General features: G+C 40.6%; 1 protein-coding gene and 1 long non-coding RNA gene across 4 annotated transcripts in view; one reads left to right on the top strand and one right to left on the bottom strand.

Annotated features, from left to right (window-relative positions):
- The window catches only part of LOC123974723, a 31,012-nt gene extending 29,904 nt beyond the window's left edge, over positions 1 to 1,108 (top strand). Inside the window, exon 6 of one of the 2 annotated variants that reach the window (XR_006825915.1) lies at positions 315 to 1,108. This is a non-coding gene — a long non-coding RNA (uncharacterized LOC123974723). Of the gene's footprint in view, positions 1 to 284 lie in introns of both variants that reach the window. The other variant, XR_006825916.1, reaches the window with a different exon arrangement.
- The window catches only part of itpr3 (inositol 1,4,5-trisphosphate receptor, type 3), a 104,288-nt gene that overhangs the window by 8,456 nt on the left and 72,546 nt on the right, over positions 1 to 23,286 (bottom strand). For both annotated transcript variants that reach the window (XM_046055563.1, XM_046055565.1), the window contains exons 29-50: positions 22,974 to 23,093; positions 22,501 to 22,623; positions 20,498 to 20,698; positions 20,296 to 20,411; positions 18,063 to 18,198; positions 16,955 to 17,080; positions 16,657 to 16,782; positions 14,477 to 14,597; positions 14,062 to 14,243; positions 13,438 to 13,586; positions 13,228 to 13,336; positions 11,422 to 11,515; positions 7,697 to 7,872; positions 6,135 to 6,294; positions 3,902 to 4,089; positions 3,344 to 3,544; positions 3,145 to 3,255; positions 2,256 to 2,351; positions 2,047 to 2,148; positions 1,876 to 1,959; positions 1,666 to 1,776; positions 278 to 470 (exon numbers count right to left, since the gene is read on the bottom strand). In XM_046055563.1, coding sequence (XP_045911519.1) covers positions 278 to 470; positions 1,666 to 1,776; positions 1,876 to 1,959; positions 2,047 to 2,148; positions 2,256 to 2,351; positions 3,145 to 3,255; positions 3,344 to 3,544; positions 3,902 to 4,089; positions 6,135 to 6,294; positions 7,697 to 7,872; positions 11,422 to 11,515; positions 13,228 to 13,336; positions 13,438 to 13,586; positions 14,062 to 14,243; positions 14,477 to 14,597; positions 16,657 to 16,782; positions 16,955 to 17,080; positions 18,063 to 18,198; positions 20,296 to 20,411; positions 20,498 to 20,698; positions 22,501 to 22,623; positions 22,974 to 23,093 — 3,025 coding nt within the window. The remainder of the gene's footprint in view (positions 1 to 277; positions 471 to 1,665; positions 1,777 to 1,875; positions 1,960 to 2,046; positions 2,149 to 2,255; positions 2,352 to 3,144; positions 3,256 to 3,343; positions 3,545 to 3,901; positions 4,090 to 6,134; positions 6,295 to 7,696; positions 7,873 to 11,421; positions 11,516 to 13,227; positions 13,337 to 13,437; positions 13,587 to 14,061; positions 14,244 to 14,476; positions 14,598 to 16,656; positions 16,783 to 16,954; positions 17,081 to 18,062; positions 18,199 to 20,295; positions 20,412 to 20,497; positions 20,699 to 22,500; positions 22,624 to 22,973; positions 23,094 to 23,286) is intronic.

Raw genomic sequence — 23,286 nt, 5'->3', positions numbered from 1 at the left:
TTGCGATAATTATTGTTTTATTGTCCAGCCCTACCTTAACCTATAATAATAATCTAATAAGAAAAATGATTTTTTTGCCGATTACATTTTGTGTGATCAATCGAAATGCAAAGTAACTAACGTTATAAAATAAATGTAGTGTAGTAAAAAATTTATTATTTGCCTCCGAGAGACGACGTATAAAGTATCAGAAAACGAAAACACTCATGTAAAAGTACTTAAGTTACTTCCCTCCACCGGTTTACCACTGTTACAGTGTAAAAATGTGTGTACTCACTCCTCAGCTTCTTCTGCCACTCCATCTCTCCGTGCAGGAAGGAGGTTTGTTCGAAGAAGTGCGTGACCTTTGACCCCTGCTCGTCCTGCTCGGTGGTGTTGAAGACTCTCGCCTTTGACTCCTCCGTCAGAAACTCACAGATGGGATGAACGGGAAACACGATCTGCTCCATGCTGCGGTCCTCGCGAACAATCTGAAGAGAGGGACGAGTATTTCATTGTTATCAGCCACCTGGACCAGAACCACATGGAACCAGTACTTCTACAAGCTTATAGTAGTACTGTAGTAGTAGTAGTCTGCAGTATTAGTACACTACTGGGGTGTAACAAGGTCACTAACAGCAGATACATACATATGTGTGTCTATCTGTTCCTTCTAAATGTTATTTAGTTTTCCTTTTTTATTTCTTCCTTTCCTTTTATTTAATTTGTCATATTTTATTGTTTTATTCTATTCAAATAAAAATAAAAATATTTGAACATTTGTTTCTACATTTTGTCTGCAGCGTGGAGGATCCTGGGCTGATGTCAATAAAGGTTCAGCTTTATTGACAACGTTTCATGAACAGCGACCTGTCTAATAGGACTAGTATTCGTGTTGTAATTTTATCAGTAGTTTTGGTATTGGTGCTTTATCTGTGCAGTCTGCTGGCTGTACTACTGCAGTGGTACAGTAATAGTAGAACTTTTGCAGCATAAACAACAGAGTACACTTTAATTATTCTGCATCTTAAAATCATTTAGTTACGAATGATTTGATTTTTATTATATACTCTGACAAGACTGATTTGCTGTATACTGTAAAATTTCAATTAAAAGAGTCACAATTAGACCCCGGTCCCTTTTACTGGCCTGATCTGTTTGTTGTTGTTTTTTTGGGATGTATAAAACCTCACCTGCTTGAAGCAAGCTGCTTAGATTTTGCACACAAATATACATATTTAAACTTTTGTCACTCTGGACATTAGGGCTGACCCCGAATAGTCGAAAATTCGATAGGAGGAGCCTGATTTGACTGTCAATCTCACAGTTGAACCTTCACAGCGAAACAAGGATCACGCCATTTTGGCGATATGGAGGTGCTGAATGTCTGATTTTACATAGAACTACTGGTTTCCTCCCAGTAAGTTGATCTACAGCCTATTATGATGTAATTTCAACATATAATGCTGTAAGATTCAACTATAGGCAATCCTTGATAATTTTTATTTGATGTAAATCCTTAGTTGGGGAAAGCCCTAATGGACAGTCAATCGTTCGTTTCAGTTTACATAAAAGATGAACATTATTCATTCAGATTTACCGGCATGGCAAAGGAATTAAGGCCTGTCCCAAATACAGGCAGGGCTACTAACTGAAGTGTTATGGTAATGACAGTAGTAGTAGTACCTCTATCTGTGAAGTCAGCTGGTCGTAGTACTCCAGTGGGTCCTGTTCGACTACTGCAGCTGGAGCTGAGGACTTCAACATCTGGGACAGAGGACGGTTGTTCAGGTTCAGCTGCAGACAGAAAAACACAAACACCATAAAGTTGGACTTCTGCGGAACTGATCCAACATCACTGCCTCTGCAGGACGGACGGACGGATGGAGAGTTTACCATGGAGGAGATTCCCTCCTCTCCCTCTATGCTGTTCTTGGGAGGTTTCAGGAGGTTCTGCAGGACCTTGTTATGTCTGGCCAGCTGCAAACAAACAAGACAGAAACGTTATTTACAGAACTACATTATGAACTACTAGAGAACTACTATGAAGAGCTTGTGTTTAGTCACCTGCTGAGCCAGGATGTAGATGTTATGTCCCACCTCACGGGGGGAAACCTCCATCTCCTCACACTCACTGTCCTGTTGGTAGGCCTTCTTTATCACCTCCACCTGCGCACACACACACACACACACACACAGTTAAATCACATCTGAACACACATCATTCACTGCTAAAGAAAAATCTCGATGAACTGCCGATGAGAATCTGCTCTGACCAGCTCTCGTGGTCGGAGGTTGAACAGGATCCTCTCTGCGTTCTCGCTGTCATGACGACTCTCCATCAGAGCCAGCAGCAGCTTGGAGGCGTTGTCCTGGCAAACGGGAAGAAAACAGCAGCAGTCAAAGGACAGGCGTGACCCTGACAGGTCCCGTATGACCCCCGAACCAAACTTAAAATGTGTTGCTTTGACTTTAGATGAAAATCTGCAAGCCTGGTTCTTCCTGAAGTGAATTACGCGAGTTTTATTCTGATCTAGAGGCGTACTGCTAAGATGTTTACACTATGACTTTCTCTCACAATCACTACACAAACAAGCACTCAAAACACTAGATGTGTTTTACTATATTATGGTCATAGAAATGATTTCTCCATTTCTAGAGATGAAAGACGTTTCTAAACTGACAGTTAAGTGGTGAGGTTTCCACAGTCTGAATAAATATCCTGCTACACAAGTTCTTACATCGTACATTTGTGTCACCTTCTTTGCATAGAATAAAAGACTTAAAGACATCCTGGTTGAATCCTTTTTCATTTCAGAAGACTCACTGATATGATAAATTCCAGAAGACCCATCAAGCACAGTAACACCACGGCCAGCAGACCAGTTACCAGTCGTTTTTTAATCTGAAAAGAGGACTTTGGGCTTTGGACTGAGAGATTAAAAGACTCAGGAGACCTTTGCAGGTGTTTTGAGTTAATTAGATGATTAGAGCTCTTCTCAAGTCGATATTTCTGTATTTTAGATTCTTTGTTTTAATATTGTGATATATTTTGAGATACTGGAGTTTTGATTTCCATGAGTTGAAAGATATACTGTATATTGTATAGATGTAGATCTATATTTAAAAAGAAAACAACTGCCCTCGACAGGTAAACTAACGCACCTTTAGCTGGAGCACCATCTCCATCCGATAACGGCACAGAGGACTAATGTCATTCAGGATCAGGGCCGTGATGATGTCGATGCCGTTGGACTCGTGGGTCACAATACACGTCTGCAACACAAACACACACAGAGAGTGAACGTGCATGTCATTGATGAGTCCGGTGATAGACTTGTCCCTCATGGCTGCATCAGTCTACCTGGTTCTCCTGGCAGGGGCCCTGGCAGTACTCGGTGAGTGTCTCCAGGGTCTGAGTGATCAGGTGGACGTTTGATTCGTTGATGTAGAGGCCCAGCAGGCCCAGGCCTCCGGTGGTGCTACCACACATGATGTCCAGGAACTGCAGAGTCTCACACACCAAGTTATAGTTGGTCTTGTTGTTCTGGCAACGCAGGAAGTTCTGGAAAAACATACAGAAGTTAAGCTAACCTGTAGGTCCCTGTTTATTGTTATAAATAGAAGAAGCTAACCTGTAGGTCCTGGTTTATTATTACAGTTAGAAGAAGCTAACCTGTAGGTCCTGGTTTATTATTACAGTTAGAAGAAGCTAACCTGTAGGTCCTGGTTTATTATTACAGTTAGAAGAAGCTAACCTGTAGGTCCTGGTTTATTATTACTGTTAGAAGAAGCTAACCTGTAGGTCCTGGTTTATTATTACAGTTAGAAGAAGCTAACCTGTAGGTCCTGGTTTATTATTACAGTTAGAAGAAGCTAACCTGTAGGTTCTGGTTTATTATTACTGTTAGAAGAAGCTAACCTGTAGGTCCTGGTTGTGGTTCTCACAGAGCAGCTGTAGGAACCTGAGGATTGGCTTCATGATGGTCACAGCTGGTCCCATCTCCATCTCCACCTCTCTCACCTCTGCCACTGGCTGGACAGTGGGGCCTGGTACTGGGGCGATGGACTGGCCCTGGACCATCAGAGGGTGACTTGTTCCAGGAAGTGCTAAAGTTGTAGAGGCAGATTTACAAAGAGGAAAAGTATGATGAGCCTCACTGAGGATTCAAACCTCTGAACTTAGTAAACACGTTCAAATACCCAAAAGGATCCTAAAATCAGTTCCTCAGGCTCGAAACAATAAGCTTATTGACTAAAGACGAAAACAAACCTGAGCTGAAATCCCAATACCAAAGTATCGGAAAAACTTCCCAATTAGACGACTGTCCTTTATACTGACCTGGTGTGGCTGCACGTTTTGACAAATAAACACAGTCTCAATTAGAAGCCTGGTCTGTTTTTTTATGGAAGTTATTTGAATTTATAAAATATGCTTAGATCAAACATAAAAATATAACTGTTTAAACATTTGTCAGTATGGACATGCGATGCATCGTAAGCTCAGTGAGATTCTCTACAATTCAATCATGATTAAATCCAAGTTAAAATAACGACAGTAACCTTCGGCTTTCATCCTTTCTAACATAGTCTTTCGCTCTTCTAGGGTTCCTACTTTTTTCTAGAGATACTTTCCCAGGACATTTCCAGGACATTTTCAGTTCAGAGGTCACTAATAGGCGGACCGCAGTCCAGGTCCAGACCCAGCCAATGTCCTCTCCGGACCCGGACCTACACCGTCCTTATAAATTAAATTTTAACTGTCTGCCTGAAGACCAATAACTGAATATCATTAAACAGTTAGCAGCCAGTAGAGACTAACATTTACCTTCGGAGGATAATGCAACAGACATTACTCTGAGTTTCAAGCCTGTGCTACCATGTGATATGACTCGGGGGTGTGTTCACAACGCTGCTGCAACAAAATGTTAAAAACTTTTTCCAGGACAACACAAGACTTTCCAGGACATTTAACTTGGTGTTTTCCATGACTGGAAAATTGATCAACTGTTTTCCAGGCTTTCAGGTTTTCAAGGGCGCGTGGGATCTCTCTCTCTCTCTCTCTCTCTCTCTCTCTCTCTCTGAGCTACATCAAAAGAATGATTCATAATTGATATGTAATCTCATAGCCTCATTTTTATACAAGTAATATTAATACTGGTTGAAATAAACAATTTGATAGCAGCTTATTTCACATCTTTCACATCACAGCAAGAGGTTTATGGGGAAAGAATTAAAGGCCTGTTCCAAATAGAGGCAGCAGGAGTTCAGTGACTGAATCAAATAAAAGCCTGGCCTGTTAAGTTTTACCATAGATTTACTAAACAGACAAAAAGAAACTAAAACTCAAATTAACCTGAATACAAACTAAATAAAAAAAATTCATGTTTAAAACTTAAAGATGTCTGAAGATGTCAATTCATATTCACTTATGCTGGATGGATAACAATTATTTAATTTAATTAATAAACTTTATTATATACAGTTACAAGACTGCAAGAGGATAACAAATTGAGAACAAAGTCAAAACATTATAACATTTGAGAATAAAGTTCCTCTGGAAATATTTTAATTTTTAAAGAAATTGCATCTTTAGACTTGCAAAATTTGCTCTTTTAACTTTATTTAAATTTATTCTTGAAATATCATGACTTTTTTCTGAAATATAAAAATCTAATTTACTTTAAGTAACTCCACTAATGCTTCCTCGTAACTATAAACCTTTTTACGCATGCTGGTGGGGAAACATTCAGAAATAAGTCAAAGATCACCTCAAGATATAGATTCACATTACAGATCATTTTCTTTAAATTTTATAACTTTCTTTAAAATATTGCAACTTTTGTCTCGCAAAATCTGCAATATTTTAACTTTATTCTTGAAATATTACGACTTTCTCAAAATATAAAAATCTAATTTACTTTTCATAGCTCCACTAATGCTGCCTTGTTGGTATAAATGTTTATTATAAACCACTTTTAAAACTGAGGTTTACACACACAGCTGAAACATGCAGCACCAAAATAACAGCGGTAAGTAAAGTAAAACTCTCAACATTAATGGTCAAATGACATCAAACAATAAAACAATCAAAAACAAACAGAATTTTAACTGTAATATCAGATTTATCAGGCAGGTTGTGAAGCGTCTCTCACCGTTCTCCAGCTCCTTCTCGTTGGCCTTGTGCGTCATCTCTCCCACGTTAACAGAAACCGTGGCTTTGATGTCCGTCTGGGCTTCTTTCATCCGGTCGTGCAGAACCTTAAAGAACTTCTCTGACTTGTTGTCGCCCATCATCAGTTTGTAGAAGGAGTTCTGCAGGAGAACGACAGGACGTCCAGGTTAAATCACTCTAACGTTCTCAGAGACGGCTCCTGCTGAAAGTCTGTATGGTGGGAGTTGAGAGTGTGGAGAACTGAACCGTTGTGTTTAAAGCGTCAGAAAACTACACATGAATGTTCCTTCCTGACCCTAAAAAGGTTTTACGAAACAATCCCAACTGTTCACTCCTAACGGCTCACTCCAGAGCTCATTCGTCCTGGAGAAGGATCTGTTGGCATGCGAGCTCATTTGATCCAAACACTTCAGACTTCTCCATGTTGCCTAAACTGATTCAGACCGAGAATAATCAGCTGACTGTGTGATACAGTTGGAAGCTCTGAAAAAAAGCCACTACAAGGATCTTTAGTTGGTCTCGTTACAATAAAACTCAATCCAGCTGTGATCGCCACCAACGTGGCTTTTTCAGTAAGCATGGAAGAGGAGTGCTTAGGTTGATTTCAGCTCTTAGTGTTTCTTTAATGGGAATGTGGATCTTTCAGATCAATTTGAGAAGTACCTCTGATCTCGTTCCACATCTTATCGTGCGTCATGTAATGTGGGGAACTGGTCTTGGTCTCGACTTGGTCTCAGCCCCTAAAAGTCTTGGTCTTGTCTCGGTTCTCGATAAACTCTGGTCTTGGTCTTGACTTGGTCTCGGTTTGGGCGGTCTTGACTACAACACTAGCTGCAACCATTAATCGATCAGACGTCAACTATTAAATTAATCGATAAGTATTTTAATAATCGATCAATCAGTGTCCAGCTTCTTAAATTCCTCCTCTATGACAGACGTCATGTCGGGGTTGGAGAAACACTGATCGACATTTTATAGATTAACCAAGAAAATAAACAGCATGTCAATGGACAATCAAAATAATTGTTATAAAATACTACAACCACTACAGCCAAATTTATACTTCTGCATTAAACCTAAAGTGCACCTCCTCAAAAATGTAACTACACGTCGAGGCGACTCAGACCGCAAGAACTGCGATTGGTCAGCTTGGTGGCATCGACCAGTTCAAGGGTCGTACATCTCATCTCCTCTGACGCCTTCTCTCGTTTCTGCGTTTTAGTAATTTCACTAAAAGTAACGGCTGTTCAACATCGACACCGCTTACTTTCAGCCGCCACTGTTTGAAGCAGCCTACACCAACGAAGAAGAAGAAAAAATGACGGATTTGTCGGTTGCTGCCGATTGGTCAGGATCAAACAAAACAAGCAGTTTGACGAGTTTTAAAGCTCAGAACACGCAGTAGTTTATTCTGACTCCACCGTCCAGCTGCCCTAAATACTCACTATAGAGCACCACGTGTGGATTCATCTGTCGCCGATAACAGAAAACATCTAGAATAATGTCAGAGTGGAGGGTTAAACCACCGTGTGTGCGTGTTACCTGGATCTCCGTGTTTCCTCCCTCCAGCAGGCAGATGGCCAGCTGGATGCTCTCATTGAAAATCTTGTCGTTCTTGGTGCTCATCACCAGATCAGTGAACAGCTTCGTTCCTCCCTCTCTGTCCAGGCGACACTGAACCGCTGCCACCGCCGCCCAGTCCCGCTCCTGCTCCGCGCCTGACACACAAAAATACTTACTTACTTAATAAAAACACTAAACACTTACAAATCTAACGATATTAAAAAGACAAATACATTCGATTGACAGGAGTTGTTAACACAGTTTATAAAACAAACTCTCCAGGTGAAGATCAGTGTGAAATATCAGAAATCATTTTTGGTCTTCTAGGGAACTCGTATCCTCCTGGGAGTACATATTTAGTTTAAATCTCAGGTGGAACAAAGTGTTTACTTTCATTGGAGGTTGGTTGGAGCAAACAAATAGATCCTGGGAATAATTTGTGTTCTGCAGTATCAGTTCATGGTACAGCTTAAAGCTTGACTTCTACGTATCTACACTAGAACCGCCAACGGGCCAAATTTACCCGCGGCTGTTTTTTGATTGTATGTCATTTTGTTTCAAGTCCCAGAGTCTTTGACTGGGTTTGTTCTGTAGCGACCAATATTGTTAAAAAATGTCAAGATAAAGCCAGATTTAAAAAATGTGCATTTATACCTATAACCGCCAGCGCAGCAAGTGAAGGAGAGTCTGACGGTGGGGGCTGCGCGATGTGTCCTGGGTTGATTCTGCATCTGACGGGTCATTATCTGACAGCGATCCACATGCATGAAAGCTGCTGCTTATAGTTTTTGTGTTGCTACCTGATTATCAAAACTAATGCTGCAGTAGCCTAGTTTTCCCCTGTGATAGAGGCGTGTTTTTGGGGTCCCTTCAAGAGAGCGTGCGGCTCCCTCGTGTGCTTTTTGACCTGCGGAGTCTATATAGATTTCCATTAGAAATAGATCATTATACATTTTTTTCCATTGGGTAAAAAAAATCTACTTTGAATTTTGGAATTGAATTTGAATAAATACTTTTGTTTGCACTTTCAAACTTTTGTAGCTATGTGTAATTCTCTGGATGCCCGATGAAGTCCAAAAAAACAAGCAGAACAGTAAAAACTAGCCGACATTATTCTGGTATTATTATTACCGCCTATAAAACACTACAATACTCAACACTCTAGCTGTGTTTAGAATATAACAAGGCTACAACATCTACAACAGCGGCGATTGGATGACATCAAAAGAGCCGCTGCGCGTGGACGGGCCCTTCACAGATGCGGAGCGAAGGCCCTGCATGGTGAAGGCATAATGAATAGAATAGAATAGAATAAAGCCTGAAAATGTGGGGAAGCTGTTTATAGGTGCTGAATGTTTCCCAAAGTGTGTTGGAGCAACATGTAGCAGAAATAATCACTGCATTTTTATAGCGGGTACATTTTATGATGGTTATAGGTACACGACGAACCCTGGCGGTTCTCGTGTAAGATCTGGCTGGTAAAAATACAGCCGAGACCTTGAATATTGCAACTCTTGCCATCAAACAGAGGATTTAGAGTCACACTGCAGCTGTTTCTTCGCAATGGCTGACGTAATATATGTTTTGTTTTGTGTATTAAACTGAGCACTTCCTGGTTTTTAAAGCACTTCGTAAGTTTGTTTTGAAGTCAAATCAAATATTTAAATAGTTTATATTCATATTTGGACAAAACACCTCCTGCACCACAAAGCCAGACCACCTGAAGGCTGCCAAACCCCACAATCCACAAAAATCCACATTCATCTTCTGCACACTTATGATGTCACCAGGCCGTGAGAAACAATCCTCAACATCTGATCAGCTGATCTTTAGCTTCAGAGGTCATCACACCTCCACATTTTAACCTCATCTGTTTGGTTGCAAACAGACAGAAGAACCTTCCTACTGTGTTTCCTCTTCCTGTCTGTGATGTCACTTCCCTTCAGCAGATATGCTGCGTTCCAGGCAACTCGGAACTTTCCAACCTCCGTCTAGAAAAAGTGCCATGAACGCCACTTGGAGTTCCTACTTGTGCTCCCATGGAAGCATTTTAAATGCTAGTATCATACAGTAAAACCTCTTCTGCCAGTAAACAAAGTCTCCTTCTCTGCAAAAAGCTTATTCAGGAAAATGCCCAAAAAATGTGAAAACATTCAGAAAAATACTTTTACTGACTTTTGAGGATTAACGTATTGACCCGAATTTAAGACAACCCTGATTATAAGACGACCCCCCCCCCCCCTTTCAAGACCAAATCTTGTTTTTGTAAAGGAAATGATTTTATTTGAAAATAATTCTAATAAAAACATTAGACACAACACAGATTAAAACAAGGCAGGTTGTTGTTTCTAACTAGGGCTGCAACTAACGATTATTTTCATCATCAACTAATCTGCAGCCTATTTTTACCATCAAGCGACTAATCGTCAAGAAATTGTGGAAAGTGCTCATCACAATTATCCAGAGCCTAAAGTGACGTCTTCAAATTGCTTCTTTGGTCCAACCAACAAATGACAAAGAATAGCAGCAATTCCTCAAGTAGTAAATTAATTAATTTACTCATTGAATTTTCTTTTGACCCACTAATCAATTAACTCATATTCACTTAGCTGACGCTTTTATCCAAAGTGACTTACAACAGCTATACATGTCAGAGGTCGCACGCCTCTGGAGCAACGAGGGGTTAAGTGTCTTGCTTAGGGACACAATGGTGGATGGGTCACAGTGGGAATTGAACCCAGGACTCCAAACCACACCAAAGGCAGGCATCTTATCTATGCACCACCACCCCTTTCTAAGATCTTTTCATTTTCAATATCTTTTTTAATTAAATGGTCACATTTAAATTACCGCTAAATAAAATGTACAGGTAGAATTACTTGATATTTAGGCAGAGGTGGAAAGTAACGAATTACAATTACTCACATTACTGTGACTGAGTAGCTTTTTTGTGTACTTGTACTTTTTAAAGTAGTTTTTTTAAATCTGTAATTTAACTTTTAATTAAATATGTTTTATTTAAAGTACTGCTACATTTTCAAGGTGCAAGGAAAACAGAGAACGGCAGCTTTATCACGATGCAGTGTAAGCTGTGAAAAATGCTGCCGCCAAAGTTTCCTAATGAAGCGAAAAGATTCTTAAACATTTTTGGCCATTGATTTGGCAAAGTATCTGTCAACCAAACTAAAATTGAAAGCATGATATGGCTTTGTTCCCTTATCAAATCGCAAAAGACAGCAATTTAGTTAAAGAAGTAGAATAAGCCTATGTATAAATAAGATACTAAATCAATATAAATGAGTTATTTTAGGAGGTTAAAAAAATAAGTAACTTTTACTCTTTAAATGAGCTACTTTTTACTTTTACTTGAGTAGATTTTTATACAGGTAATTTTACTTGTACTTAAGTAAAAGTTAATCAAAGTAATCGATTTTTTTTGTACTCTTTCCACCTCTGGATTTAGGCTACAGTAAAATAAAATGAAAATAAACTGTCTGCTGGTATTTCTACCATCAGTTGGGCTGTCCATCTCACTGAGAAAAACTCCTCCTCAGCTGTTGGTTAACTCGACCTACTTTTGAGCCACTTTGTTCGACCCGATCGCCGCGTCTCCGTGTTTCAGTGGGACGGTGACGCTTCAGTCAGGAGGACAACATTTTTTTTAACATCATTTTATGACTCGTTAAAAGTGCTTAGCGGCGTACCTGCAGCTCCGAGTTCCACCAGCTCGTTCATCAGGTTGTTCTTCTTGTTTGGAAACAAGTAGTTCTGCAGCAGAACCTTCCGCAGCGACACTCCCTGAAACGACAGGACACAAAGTGACTGTAACCACCTCCTTTAGGCCACAGTTCACAGCCAGCAGTTCATATTTGCAGTTTCTTTTTGAGGCTCCACCTGGGAGGCACCATCACTTTTCTTTTCTAATTCTACACACAGTGGCTTTAAATAAGGAATGAAAAAAAGACAGATTTACTTTATATATAGAGAACCCAAAACTTATCTGTATATTATTACTACTTCTTCTTCTTCTAACGTACGTATTCAACACAGTGATGAGAGTCTGCACTGCCTGAATTCTACCAGAAGTAGAACACGGTTCTGTAGATATAAATGTCTCATTCTAAGGTCTTTATACACCACTCAAAACATCGTTATGGATCTTACATTGTATTTCTGTCCATAGAAATATTACACACTGGACCTTAAAGTCAAGAAACTGCTCACTGGACTACATCTCTCGTCTCCCACATTAACGGTTGTTTATGGTACTCTCATCAGCAGGAACTCTGCTCTCTCTTCCTGTTTGGCTCATTAACAAACATTTCATTAATTCAAGTTAATTGAATATAACCAACATCATGCATTCAGAAATTACCTTTGTTAGCCGGTTAGCTATGCTATGTCCACGTGTGCTCCCTAAGCTAACAAAGCTTAGCCACAGCATGAGCTTCACAACCAGGACTACACCTCTATTGTGCCGTCACGATGGAATAAATAAGAGAACTGCAGAAACTAGAGTGTAGTGCCTCACCCATATGGGATTTTATGTTGATATTTATACATAAACACAGATTATCTCTAACATTTGTTATGTATAGTTATGAGACCTCGGCAAGAGAACATGACACCATGCAGTTTAAGAGTTGAAGAAACTGTTTTATTGTTTTAAATAGTGCTTTGAACACAAGTACAGCTGACTGCTGTGTGTTGTGGTGGTTTTGTGGCTTCCAAAACACTTGTGAGCTGCAGAGCGCCCTCCGGTGGACAAACTCTGCACCAAAAACACTCATAACACAATTAAAGAATCCGTCTCTTTTTAATTGTCATTTATTGGCTGCTATAAACACAGATCCTGATCTATCTACAATTAGCTCTTATCGGTCGATTTTATTTTACTTTTAATGGACACATGTAATATGTTTTATACTTCCTGTTAATTAATCTTATTTCCATCCTGTATCCTCGCGCTACATTCCCCAAGTCCGACGCAATTTAATAAATTATATTGTATGTTGTGCTCGTATTGCGCACCATTAAGACTTAATAGCCTCTCTTCAGGTAAGACTCTCATACCGTAACACTTTGTAAAGTGAGAAAATGACAGACTGTCAGCTCGCTCTGCCCCTTTTAACGGCATTTACCATAAAAACTCTTAATACGTGTGCACTTTAAATTTAGCGGCTCTCACAAACGAATGAGGGTGGATACACTCAACACTGTTTAAACCCTTAGTTAACGTTACTGTAATTACCTCAAAGGAAAAGTAGTTGAGTCGGATGCCAAAGTGTGTGAGCCCGCAAGTTTACGGCAGCGGCGCAAAACGTTAGAACGTTAGAAATCTTTAATGTTCATATATTTTGAGTTCATTTTGAAACTATGGTGGAAGAAATTAGACTGTGGTTGGCCGAAACATTAATTAATAGGAAACAATGTGTTTAAATATGTGTTTCAAAATTTAAACGTTACTCCGGTGCCCCTGATATTGGTAGTTATTTATTTGCTTAACTGACCTTTTCATCAAAGTCCAGAGTCCTGATCAGCATCTCCTGCAGAGTCTTCAGAACTTTGATACACAGCTTCTCCTCTGCAGACATCAACGCCTTTGTGTGCTGGATCAGCCTGCACACACACACACACACACACACACACACACATGTTTTCCCATCATCCCTCTCTGTCAGTACTGCAGTGAATGTTGGACTCACAGAACCTGGACCTACTTGGAGATGAAGCCTCCGGACTCGCAGCGCTGTCGGGCGTCCGTTCCCTCCAGGAAGAGCAGCTCCGGCTGGTGGAGGACGTCCACCAACACCGACAGCTCAGCGTTCACCAGCGGCTTCAGACGCTCCTCCAGAGTGTTGATGATGTCCTGACACACACACACACACACCAACATTACATGGATATCTGTGACAGCCTGACAGGCCTGCCTCTGAAATGTTGCTTTGGTTTGTCATTCTGCCTATCATGACCCAGACCAGCAGGGAAAGTTTTAATCTCAATGAGGCTTTCCTAATTTAAAAAAATAAAATAATGATACAGTCAAGCAGGAACCTCCGAGTCCAAAAAGTGAAGCCGGTGCTGAAGAGCCTTAAAGCTGCGTTCTCTCTAGCAGCCAGCAGAGGGCGACTCCACCGGCTGCAGGAAGAAGTGTGATTGTGTAGAAGTCTTTAGGTGCGTTCGAGAACAGGCAAGAGCTTTTTCCTATTGGTCTTTTTTCCTTTATGGTCTCAGTCGCTAGTTTCAAGTCTTCTTCAACACAGCATGATGTTGATTTAGTAAATTATGGTCCCATTTAGGGCGGGGCTACAAGTTTCCTTGTTTTACGGTGAAGCCTTGCGTACCTGTAGTTTCTCGATGATGTTCTTGTAGTCCCAGGGGTTGCTGGGAGCGGTGACTCTGGAGGAGCGGGAGGAGGATTTGTAGTTCGGGTTGGAGCGGGTCAAAGAGTTAAGAGCAGACGTGGACAACATGGAGTTGATCTGAGCCTCCAGGTCCAGAGGAAGAGCAATGGAGCGACTCTTAGCTAAAGAAAAATAGATAAAGAAATATACGGTCATCAATAAGAAAACCGATTATAACAGAGGGATCAATCTGTTCCTGTGAGGCAGAAGAAGTACTCAGATCCTTTAATTAAGCAAAAGTATTAGGAAAAATGTACTTAAAATATATTAATATACGTTATACTATATTATTATCGATACAGTATCATGGAAGATGCATTTTAAATCAAACAGGTGCATCAATCATTACTGTTACCTGTCATAGCGAGCGTCTTGATGCAGGCCTCCACCTGCCCGCGGTGCTGCTGCTGCAGCCAGGGACAGTCCAGCAGCCTGACAGACGACTGAAGCAGCTGAGTCACGATGGTGTAATGAGTCTGAGGGGAGAGTAAGAAACAGATGTATGAAAATCTTACCTAACCAAACTTATTGACAAGTAAAGAAAGGCCCTGCAGGTGATCTACCTGCTGTCAGAGGAGCTTCTACGGCCCAATCCCAATGTCCCCCCTAAACCCTAAGCCCTGAACCCTCACAGACTTTACTGACGTTTCTTAAAAAGTGACTGAGTTTAAGAGGCTGCGAGGGCTCAAAATGCTGTAAACGGGAACGGGACAGCCCTTTGCCACTTTATCACGTTACCTTGACGACGATGAAACACGTTGCACACTTTTTATTCTATGTTTTTGCCTGATTTTTAAGTGCTGCAGCCTCTCGCCCTGCAGAGTGGAGGTAAATAGCATCATTAAGCAAAAACTAAAATAAATAGTTGAATAAACTCAGTATGTAATAAGATGATTGCATTCCTCTGACTTCATGTGTTCTATGCAGCATCTTACGTTAAGAAAACGTTCAACAATATTAACATCAGCGTAGGTGTCGATTCCAGTTTGTTTACAGTTTCTTCTTCTCTTACAATGCGGATTTGCCGTGATCCTTCTCCCGTAACAATAACCCCTGCTTTGAACTCTACTCAACATGGTTCAGTCTGAGCTCCTCTACTTTAAAGCCCATTGGAGGCTCTCACTTCCTGTTTGGCAGTTTGGACCTATGACCAGCAGGTGATGTGGACGGGAGCCAATTATCAAACATTTGGTTAAATAAAATTCAGTATATAAAATAAATGAACTTGTACATGAACTGAGTTGTTATTTCATTAACAGTGTAAATTGGTGAAAGTATTTATACTGAATTTAATCTGAAATCCCTTCTGTTAGCAGATTAGCGTAGGGTATAGCATGCTAACATAGCTTAGCCACAGAGACCAGAGGCCTGTACTATGAAGAGAGGTAACTGGCTTATCAGGAAACTTCAGGAGTAACTTCCTGATTAAGGTCTTCTGTCACGGTGATTTACGCTGCATCTCTAAACTGCTCCGAGCAGCCTATCTTCGTGGTTAACTAGATGTTATATACATGAATAGGCTAATGTGGGCTGCACATCACATCTGTACTCTGTGTTCATGATGAGATTTTTAGATTTCATTCTGAAAGTCAAAGTTACTCTTGAAGGTATCTGGATAAGCCAGTTACTTCTCTTCATACTGCAGGCAACACGACTTTAAAGCAATATATACATCATGTATGGCAAAACCGGCCCACTAGCTTGCTAGCAGAAAAAGAAAGAAAGAAAGAAATTGATAGTGGCTGGTGCTGAAATGAATCTCACTTCCTCTGAAGTGATTGTGCCTCCAAAATAATTTACATTTATTCATTTAGCTGACGCTTTTATCCAAAGAGACTTACAATTGCTATACATGTCAGAGGTCGCACGTCTCTGGAGCAACGAGGGGTTAAGTGTCTTGCTCAGGGACACGATGGTGGATGTATCAGACCACACCAAAGGCACGCGTCTAATCCACTATACCACCCCCCCCAATAAAAGCACAAGAAAGTTCTGTCAAGTTTATTGAGAGCTTTTACTTTGAAGAGTTCTGAAGGACATTTAAACGAGTCTCTGGCTTCACACACCTCTGAAAAAAAGCCGTCAGTAAACGTGTGATTGGATTCCCCTGAATTTTCTCAGGGAAATGAAAATGAGGTTTATGAATGCGGATCAAACGCCGGGACGCGCACACATCACTGCAGCACGTGCTTTATGGTGAGCATGTGCAAAAGTGTGTTTCTTATAATCAATTTGTTTAACAAGGGAGAAAAAAAATCGATCTTACAACCTTTCTAACGGGAGTCCCGCACAGCACCGACCGAGCTAAAACGTGCACACGAGTATACAAGGATTACTTTGTTCTGGCCCGCCATGTAACGGCTTGACAAAAAAATTGCGGACCCCTGATGTATGGCATCAACGCTGCGTTCATATAAATACTGGAAGTCACATTTATTGATGTAAGAACCTCATAAACCTGCGGCCTTTCATGAACTGGACAAAATGCAGCAGATTGACGAACACGGCGTCACCAAAGTGCCTCGTGGTCCTGACCTGCAGAGAAGTGCTGTTTTCAGAGAAAGGGGAGCTGAAGAAGGCGTTGATGGTGTCAAAGACCACGTTGATGATGTACTTCTCCAGGATGGGATCAGTCAGACGCTTCTCTCGTTTCTTACAAACCTGCAAAGGAAAACGTCACCATCACAGACGCACGTGAAACCGATGATGAACTACTAATGACTGACGAAAGGTGACAGTTTGAGTGATTATCAGTCTTAGTTTCACTGAGTACTGGAAGGAGTTTCTGTGTATAATAACTGTCGTTCCATCAGTAATAGTCACCAGCGGTTACCCTGGCCATGTCCACGGTGAAGTCCTCAAACAGATTCCAGATGTGATTGGACGTGTAGATTTCCTTCATCTCCACCTCTGTGTCCACGTAACAGTGATTCACAAAGTTCACGTAGGCCACTTTCACCTGGAGCCAGACAGAGACACCAAGTGGTTTATAACTTTAACTGTGGTCCTTTCTGACTTACAGAAAGTAACAAAGTGCATTTATACTCAAGTACTGTACTTAGTCTGCAGTCCCATGGTCAAAACTCTTCACACAGTCAGTGGAACAGAAGTGCATGTGGACCAAACTGTGAATCATTTTTTATTCTCATAACAACTTCACCACCTGCTTTTTTTAAATGCTAACACACTGTGTCCGAAACTCATCTGAATGAGGTTTAGAGCTGCAGTCTGAGTGTAAAGCAGGAAATGCGTTTGCATTTTAGCAGAATTGTTTCAGGGGGTTGGGTCACTGTGTCTGAAGCGCCAGTGTTGCTGCGGAAACAAGTGAGCAAAGCTCGACTGCAGCACAGAAATTTTAGGAATGAGTTTTTTGTTTAAACATTTTTTAAATAGTAAATCACACAGAAAAAGAAAGCATATTGAGCTAATTTCTGCTTTTCTGATTCATTCTTGTTATGTACACGTTTGTACAGTCGACTAACTGAAAATGTTATTCTGTAATGAAATACTGATTTATGTGGTTTGGTTTTAACAAGTTTATTTTGAGACGTGTATGAAGGGTTTTTTGGTGGTTTGATAGAGTTTCAGACGTGAGATTAACTGTTTGGTAGACTGTGTGAAGAGTTTTAACAAAGTGACTTTCAGTGGAAACACATCTACATTGCATAATGTGTCCTTTTCCTTTTCTTCTAGTGTAGAATTTGATATGCAGGACTTCTACTTGAGTATTTATACACTTTGGTATTACTACATTTAGTGACGTAGAAGATCTGAGTACAGTCAACACTGTAGTGCTGTGGTTGACAGTTTTTACACAGATCTCCTTTAAAGAACTTTATTAACAACCAAACTATTGAGTCTAAAACAGTTTCGCCTCTGGTTTCCCAGAACTGAAAGGTCACTTCATGTGAAGACAAAGGCAGCGGTAACACCCTCAGCACCTCGGTGATGCAGTCCTCGTGTGTCACCACTCTGACCACGTCCTCCAGAGGCAGCAGCGAGGTGCATTTGATCTCAGTGTAAACGTTTTTCCCCTCAGCACAGGCTGCTAACAGCTCCACCAGAGAGATGTGATACCTGCAGAGGGGACAAGATGGTTTTTAACACTTTGGTGAAAACTGATATCCTGGATATGTCTACTACCTGTAAAAGAACATCTAATAAAACAGCAGTAACGGTGCATAAAGATGGCTGATGGTATAAATATCTACCAATAGTTAATCAATATCAAATGTCAATGCAATACGCCTGCACAACACAAACCGGAGTAATGCACATGTAAATATCTGCAAATAGTTGAATTATTTTTCTCAATTCTTTTATTATTCTAACTTGCATTTGTTTATTCCATATTTATATATTTCTACATTTATTTATGTCGACTCTAGCACCTCATCACCAAAGCAAATTCCTTGTATGTGTAAAACACTACTTGGCAATAAAGCTCCTTGAACTTACGTGAGCTACTTCCTGCAGACACAGCAACGAGTAAATGGTTACAGGAGATGCTAACTGTAGGTGGTTTTTCAGCAACACCAGTCGGGAAAAGTAACTAAATACCTTTACTCAAGTAAGTTAAGCCCCTTTCTACGTCTACTCTACTACATTTGTCTGACAGCTTTAGTTACTAGTTACTTTTTAGATTAAAGTTTTTCATGCATGGCAGGATGTTTCCTCCTCCTCCTCCTCCTCCTCTTCAGCTAAATAAACTCTTCCAACACTTCTTGGATCAGCTGGAAAACGCATCGTCACAAAGCTGAACACAGGCTGTTTTTCTGACTGTTCAGAGGTACGTGGTTCTCACAGGACAGCGACGCTACAAACACATGATGATCTTATAGACCATGATGCATTGCTGCAGATTAAACTGCCCAACAGGATTTAAAGGAGTCAGAATGAGCCTTAAAGACCTACAGCAGAAAAATGCATCATACACATTAATGCAGCAGGAATATTAATCCAGAACCGTCAGATATAATCCAGAAACATTTTACTGCACAGCTGTTACTTTTACTGTTACTTTGGTACTTTATGTACATTTAGCTAATTATACTTACATAGGGGTGTAATCAGATCTCGATTAAAATATTTCTCGTCAGGCTCAAAGCTGTCTCGCGAGACATTTTTTTGTTAATAATTATATAATAATAATAATCTTTATTTGTAGAGCACTTTTCAAAAACAAGTTACAAAGTGCTTTTTACAGGCTCTCACGCCACACATCCAATCAGCAAATCAACTCCGCTCCGCAGCTGACGCGACACCAGCAACAACAGGGACGGTGGAGCTAACGACCGTGTGCGGAGCTAGCTAGCTAGCTTGGCTAGGTGCATCTGTAATTCACGTTAACTGTCATTTTAAGAGGGCTGATAATTTTGTCCAGTTCCTCTAAATGGGACCATAATTTACTAAATGAACATCATGCTGTGTTAAAGAAGACTTGAAACTAGCGACTGAGACCAGAAACTCATCAGGAAAGTGTTTACTGAGGGAATAAATCAGCTGACAAGTAGAAATATTTTATTTCTAATGGAGCCGGACTTCTTTTTGCAACCAGCAGAGTCGCCCCCTGCTGGCTGTTCGAGAGAATGCAGGTTTAAGGGACTTCTGCGTTCGTAACAGTTTGCTGACTGGAAGCTTCCCACTTGGTCCAGACAGCTGTGACCGAGTGGTAACGTAGCTGGTAGAGTTTTGCAATATAAACATCTGAGCTGCACATTATCAAAGGTGCTGAAGTTAACGTGTGCGTGGATTTCTTCCTGATCACAAGTGTTATTGGTCACTTTCGGATTCACAAGCAACATTTGTCAGTCAGACTGTCTGAAGGGGGATGTTAACATATCAGGAGATTAATAACATAATGCACAGCAGAGTAAAGAGCAAGGAGACTTTTAAAAAACATCCTGAATTCTCATTAAACAAACACGTTAGTCTGGTAATATTCTTTATAGACTTTTCTCTGGGCATGTCAGAGAACACAAATCTGTGGGAGCAGAAAGTTTGGAACATGAGCAGAAAACCTGCTGAAACACAGGAGCTATTAAAGTCCAGGATTTTATAACTGAATTAAATGAATTGGAGTGGAGCCACAGTCACATTTAAAGAGGCTACTTCCCCAAACAAAGACACAAAAAGGTGAGAAGACTAAACCAGGGTAACATCTGCCGTGGTTACCTGAGCGGGCTGTTCTCGAGGACCCCCTCCCTGCTCTCTGCCATCAACTCCAACATGGTGTTGAAGGAGGCCTTGTCGTTGTAGAAGACGACCACGTCCTCGCCTGCGTTAGTTAACTACGGAGAGAAAACGGGATTACGTCGTCAAACAAACACACCGAAACTCTCTGGAACAAAGTGACGCGCGTCGTCCTCGTACTCACCTCCGTCATGATCATGTCCTGACACTTCTTCACGTACTTGCCCTCCGCCTTGATGATGGTGTGGAGGAAGTTGAGGTACTGGACGTGGCGGCCGTGCGTGGCCAGGCAGTGGATGAAGTGCTGCAGGACGCTCTCTGAGATCTCACTGCACAGCTGGTAGTTGTTACTGAAGATGTGCTGCACCGTCTCCGCCTCCAGCAGCTACAGACGGAGGAGGAAAGTTCAAAATGCAACGACTATTTTTGCTTTTGGTCAACCATTAGATTATCTTTGTATTTTTTATCACTGCAATGGGACAAGTTGGACAAATTAAACAGATTAAACAGAACAGACAAAATATTTAAACAATAACACAAAACAGTACGACCTAACAAGTAGTTGTTTTTGTTAGTTGAAGAACAACATATAGATATTTCATCTGTGCCTGTGTTACTGTATGAACGTATATGTATAGTATATGAAAGTATTTTTTCAAAAACACATAACATGAACAAAGATTGTCCTTAACATATGCATCATGATCATGTCAGCTGGTTGCTGTGTTTTGTGGTGGCTGCACAGCGCTCTCTTGTGGACAAGTTGATCAACGACAACACTCATTACATGATGGAAGGATCCGTCTCTGTTTATTTTTTTATTTTCTTTTATCGGCTGTTAGAAACACCGTTACCAATTTACCTGGAATTAGCTTTTATCAGTCTGGCTAGTTATTCAGTGAATCAATGAGTCATTTAGTTTGTGAAATGTCAAAAAAAAGTTCTAACCAATGTCATCATATTGATGTAAAACAACATGCAAACTAACTCAGTGTTTTTGACCTTTTAACCAGCAGAGCTCAAGGTGACATCTTCATTTGGCTTGTTTTGTCTAATATAAACAGTCCAACACCCCAAAATAAAAAAGACCACATTTGAGAAAATAGAACCACTTTTGTTTGACATTTTTACTTAAACGCTTTACACAACTTTCAGAGCTATTTCCAGACAATATTCAGTTTCACGTGAATATTTCTTAATGAGGTTGAACTGGTTGGTTACGCAAAACTACATCTGGTCAGCTACTAACCTCCTCTGAAGGGCAGCACTCTTGGGTTAACAGGGATTAGGGCTGAACGATTTTGGAACATAATCTAATTGCAATCTTTTTTTTTTTTTTACCAATATTGTGATTGATCGATTTAATATGCAATTAATTTTTAAGCTCTTTACCTTCTGTATTATTCAAAAGAGACAAGCAGTAAATCAGTGTATAGTATGACCAACACAATATTAGCTAGATTAAACATCCACTGTTCTTTCTTGTGGGCCTGTGTTATGATGAAATTAGGTGATGCATGAATTATGAGCAATGGTGCAGAAGAAATATCAACCTACCGTACTACACGTGTCTTTCTGTAGTGCATTTTTCCTGTCCGCCAAAGCGGCAGATGGCCCGAAGATTTCACCTACCACCACCAAGTTACCCGCGGGTGTCGGGTGCTACTTTCATTCCCTGTGTGTGTCATTTCTGTAGTGTCAGCGTCTGTCAAGCTTAAGGCCGTTGTACAACAACAACTCAAGGTACAGTGAAACGTGGGAAGTTGATGCTTCGTCTGCGGACTGCTTTACTCTTGGGTGTCATGTGACCGAAGCGTAATAGCAGCCTTTGCGATTAGAAAATCTCTTTTTGTTACATTGCGATAATATCGCAAATGCAATTAATCGTTCAGCCCAAAAGCAGAGACTCTTGATATCCCTGAAACCCTTTAGATCTTAATGACTCCATGAAATTTCCTATAGCTCCACGTTTAAAATAAGTTCTACATTTTTAGCTCCACTATTGATAAGACTTTAGGAACAGACAAATCATCAGGATGTCACTCGTTGTCCTACACTTTCATATTATGGCTGTAATAAACACTGCAGCCTGTAGGGGGCACTGATAGTGCTGTTTACTTGATAAAAACAAATCACCAAAATAATAACTAACTTTCTGATAATCTACTGATCAGTTCTAAAGTGTACCCCAGGGTTGAGGAAGAGATGGAGGTTCTTGTGCAGCAGAGTCTGGTTCTCCTGGTTCCCCATGCAGAACTTCTGCAGGAACAGATGAGTGTATCTGATGATCTCCTGCATCTTCACATCGTTCTGCCGACAGACAAATGAGCAGGTTGTATTTGTTTTTACTATCTTTTGCTGAGCTGAACTTAAACTATCAGGGCTACAAGGCACAGGACCAAAGTCACAAAGGGTCAGGAGGCCCCGTATCTGCACAAGGTTGCTGTTCTTAACATTTCAAGAATAATGCTGCACTTCTCTTATCAACTGTAAGTTAATGTATTTACTGTAGAGAGCCTTTAATCATAATCTAATCTCAAGGAGACACTAAAAACTAGATCTCCAATAAAGCACTAGTCAACTTCCAGATCCTCTCAGAATCACTCAGCCACTCCTCAGTGAATCTAAGATGCTTTTATTTTGGTGGTAGCCAGTCTTACCAGGTCGTAAGACACCTGCAGCAGGTCCAGCATGACTTTATGAGCTCCCATGTTCTTCAGCAACCTCTGCTGCTTCTTCCAAACTCCAGTGCTGCACATCTTATTCAACCTCTCCAGGATCTACAGAGGACAGAGAGGGGGGACAGAGGGAGGTGGTGCAGATGTGAGGAGACTTTAGTAAAACCACCGTCAGCTCATCAAAGCTATTTCATTTGCTTCTTAACATTAATAAGAGTTAATTTACTCTCCACTTGACTTCTTAGTTCACAAACTTATGCTGCATAAAGCTGAATTGTCTGAAATCATTTTTTTC

Source organism: Micropterus dolomieu, linkage group LG08, assembly GCF_021292245.1.
Source record: "Micropterus dolomieu isolate WLL.071019.BEF.003 ecotype Adirondacks linkage group LG08, ASM2129224v1, whole genome shotgun sequence".
Classification (NCBI taxonomy): Eukaryota; Metazoa; Chordata; class Actinopteri; order Centrarchiformes; family Centrarchidae; genus Micropterus; species Micropterus dolomieu.
The sequence above is the reverse complement of the archived record's forward strand: the minus strand, read 5'-3'. Positions and strand labels throughout refer to the sequence as shown.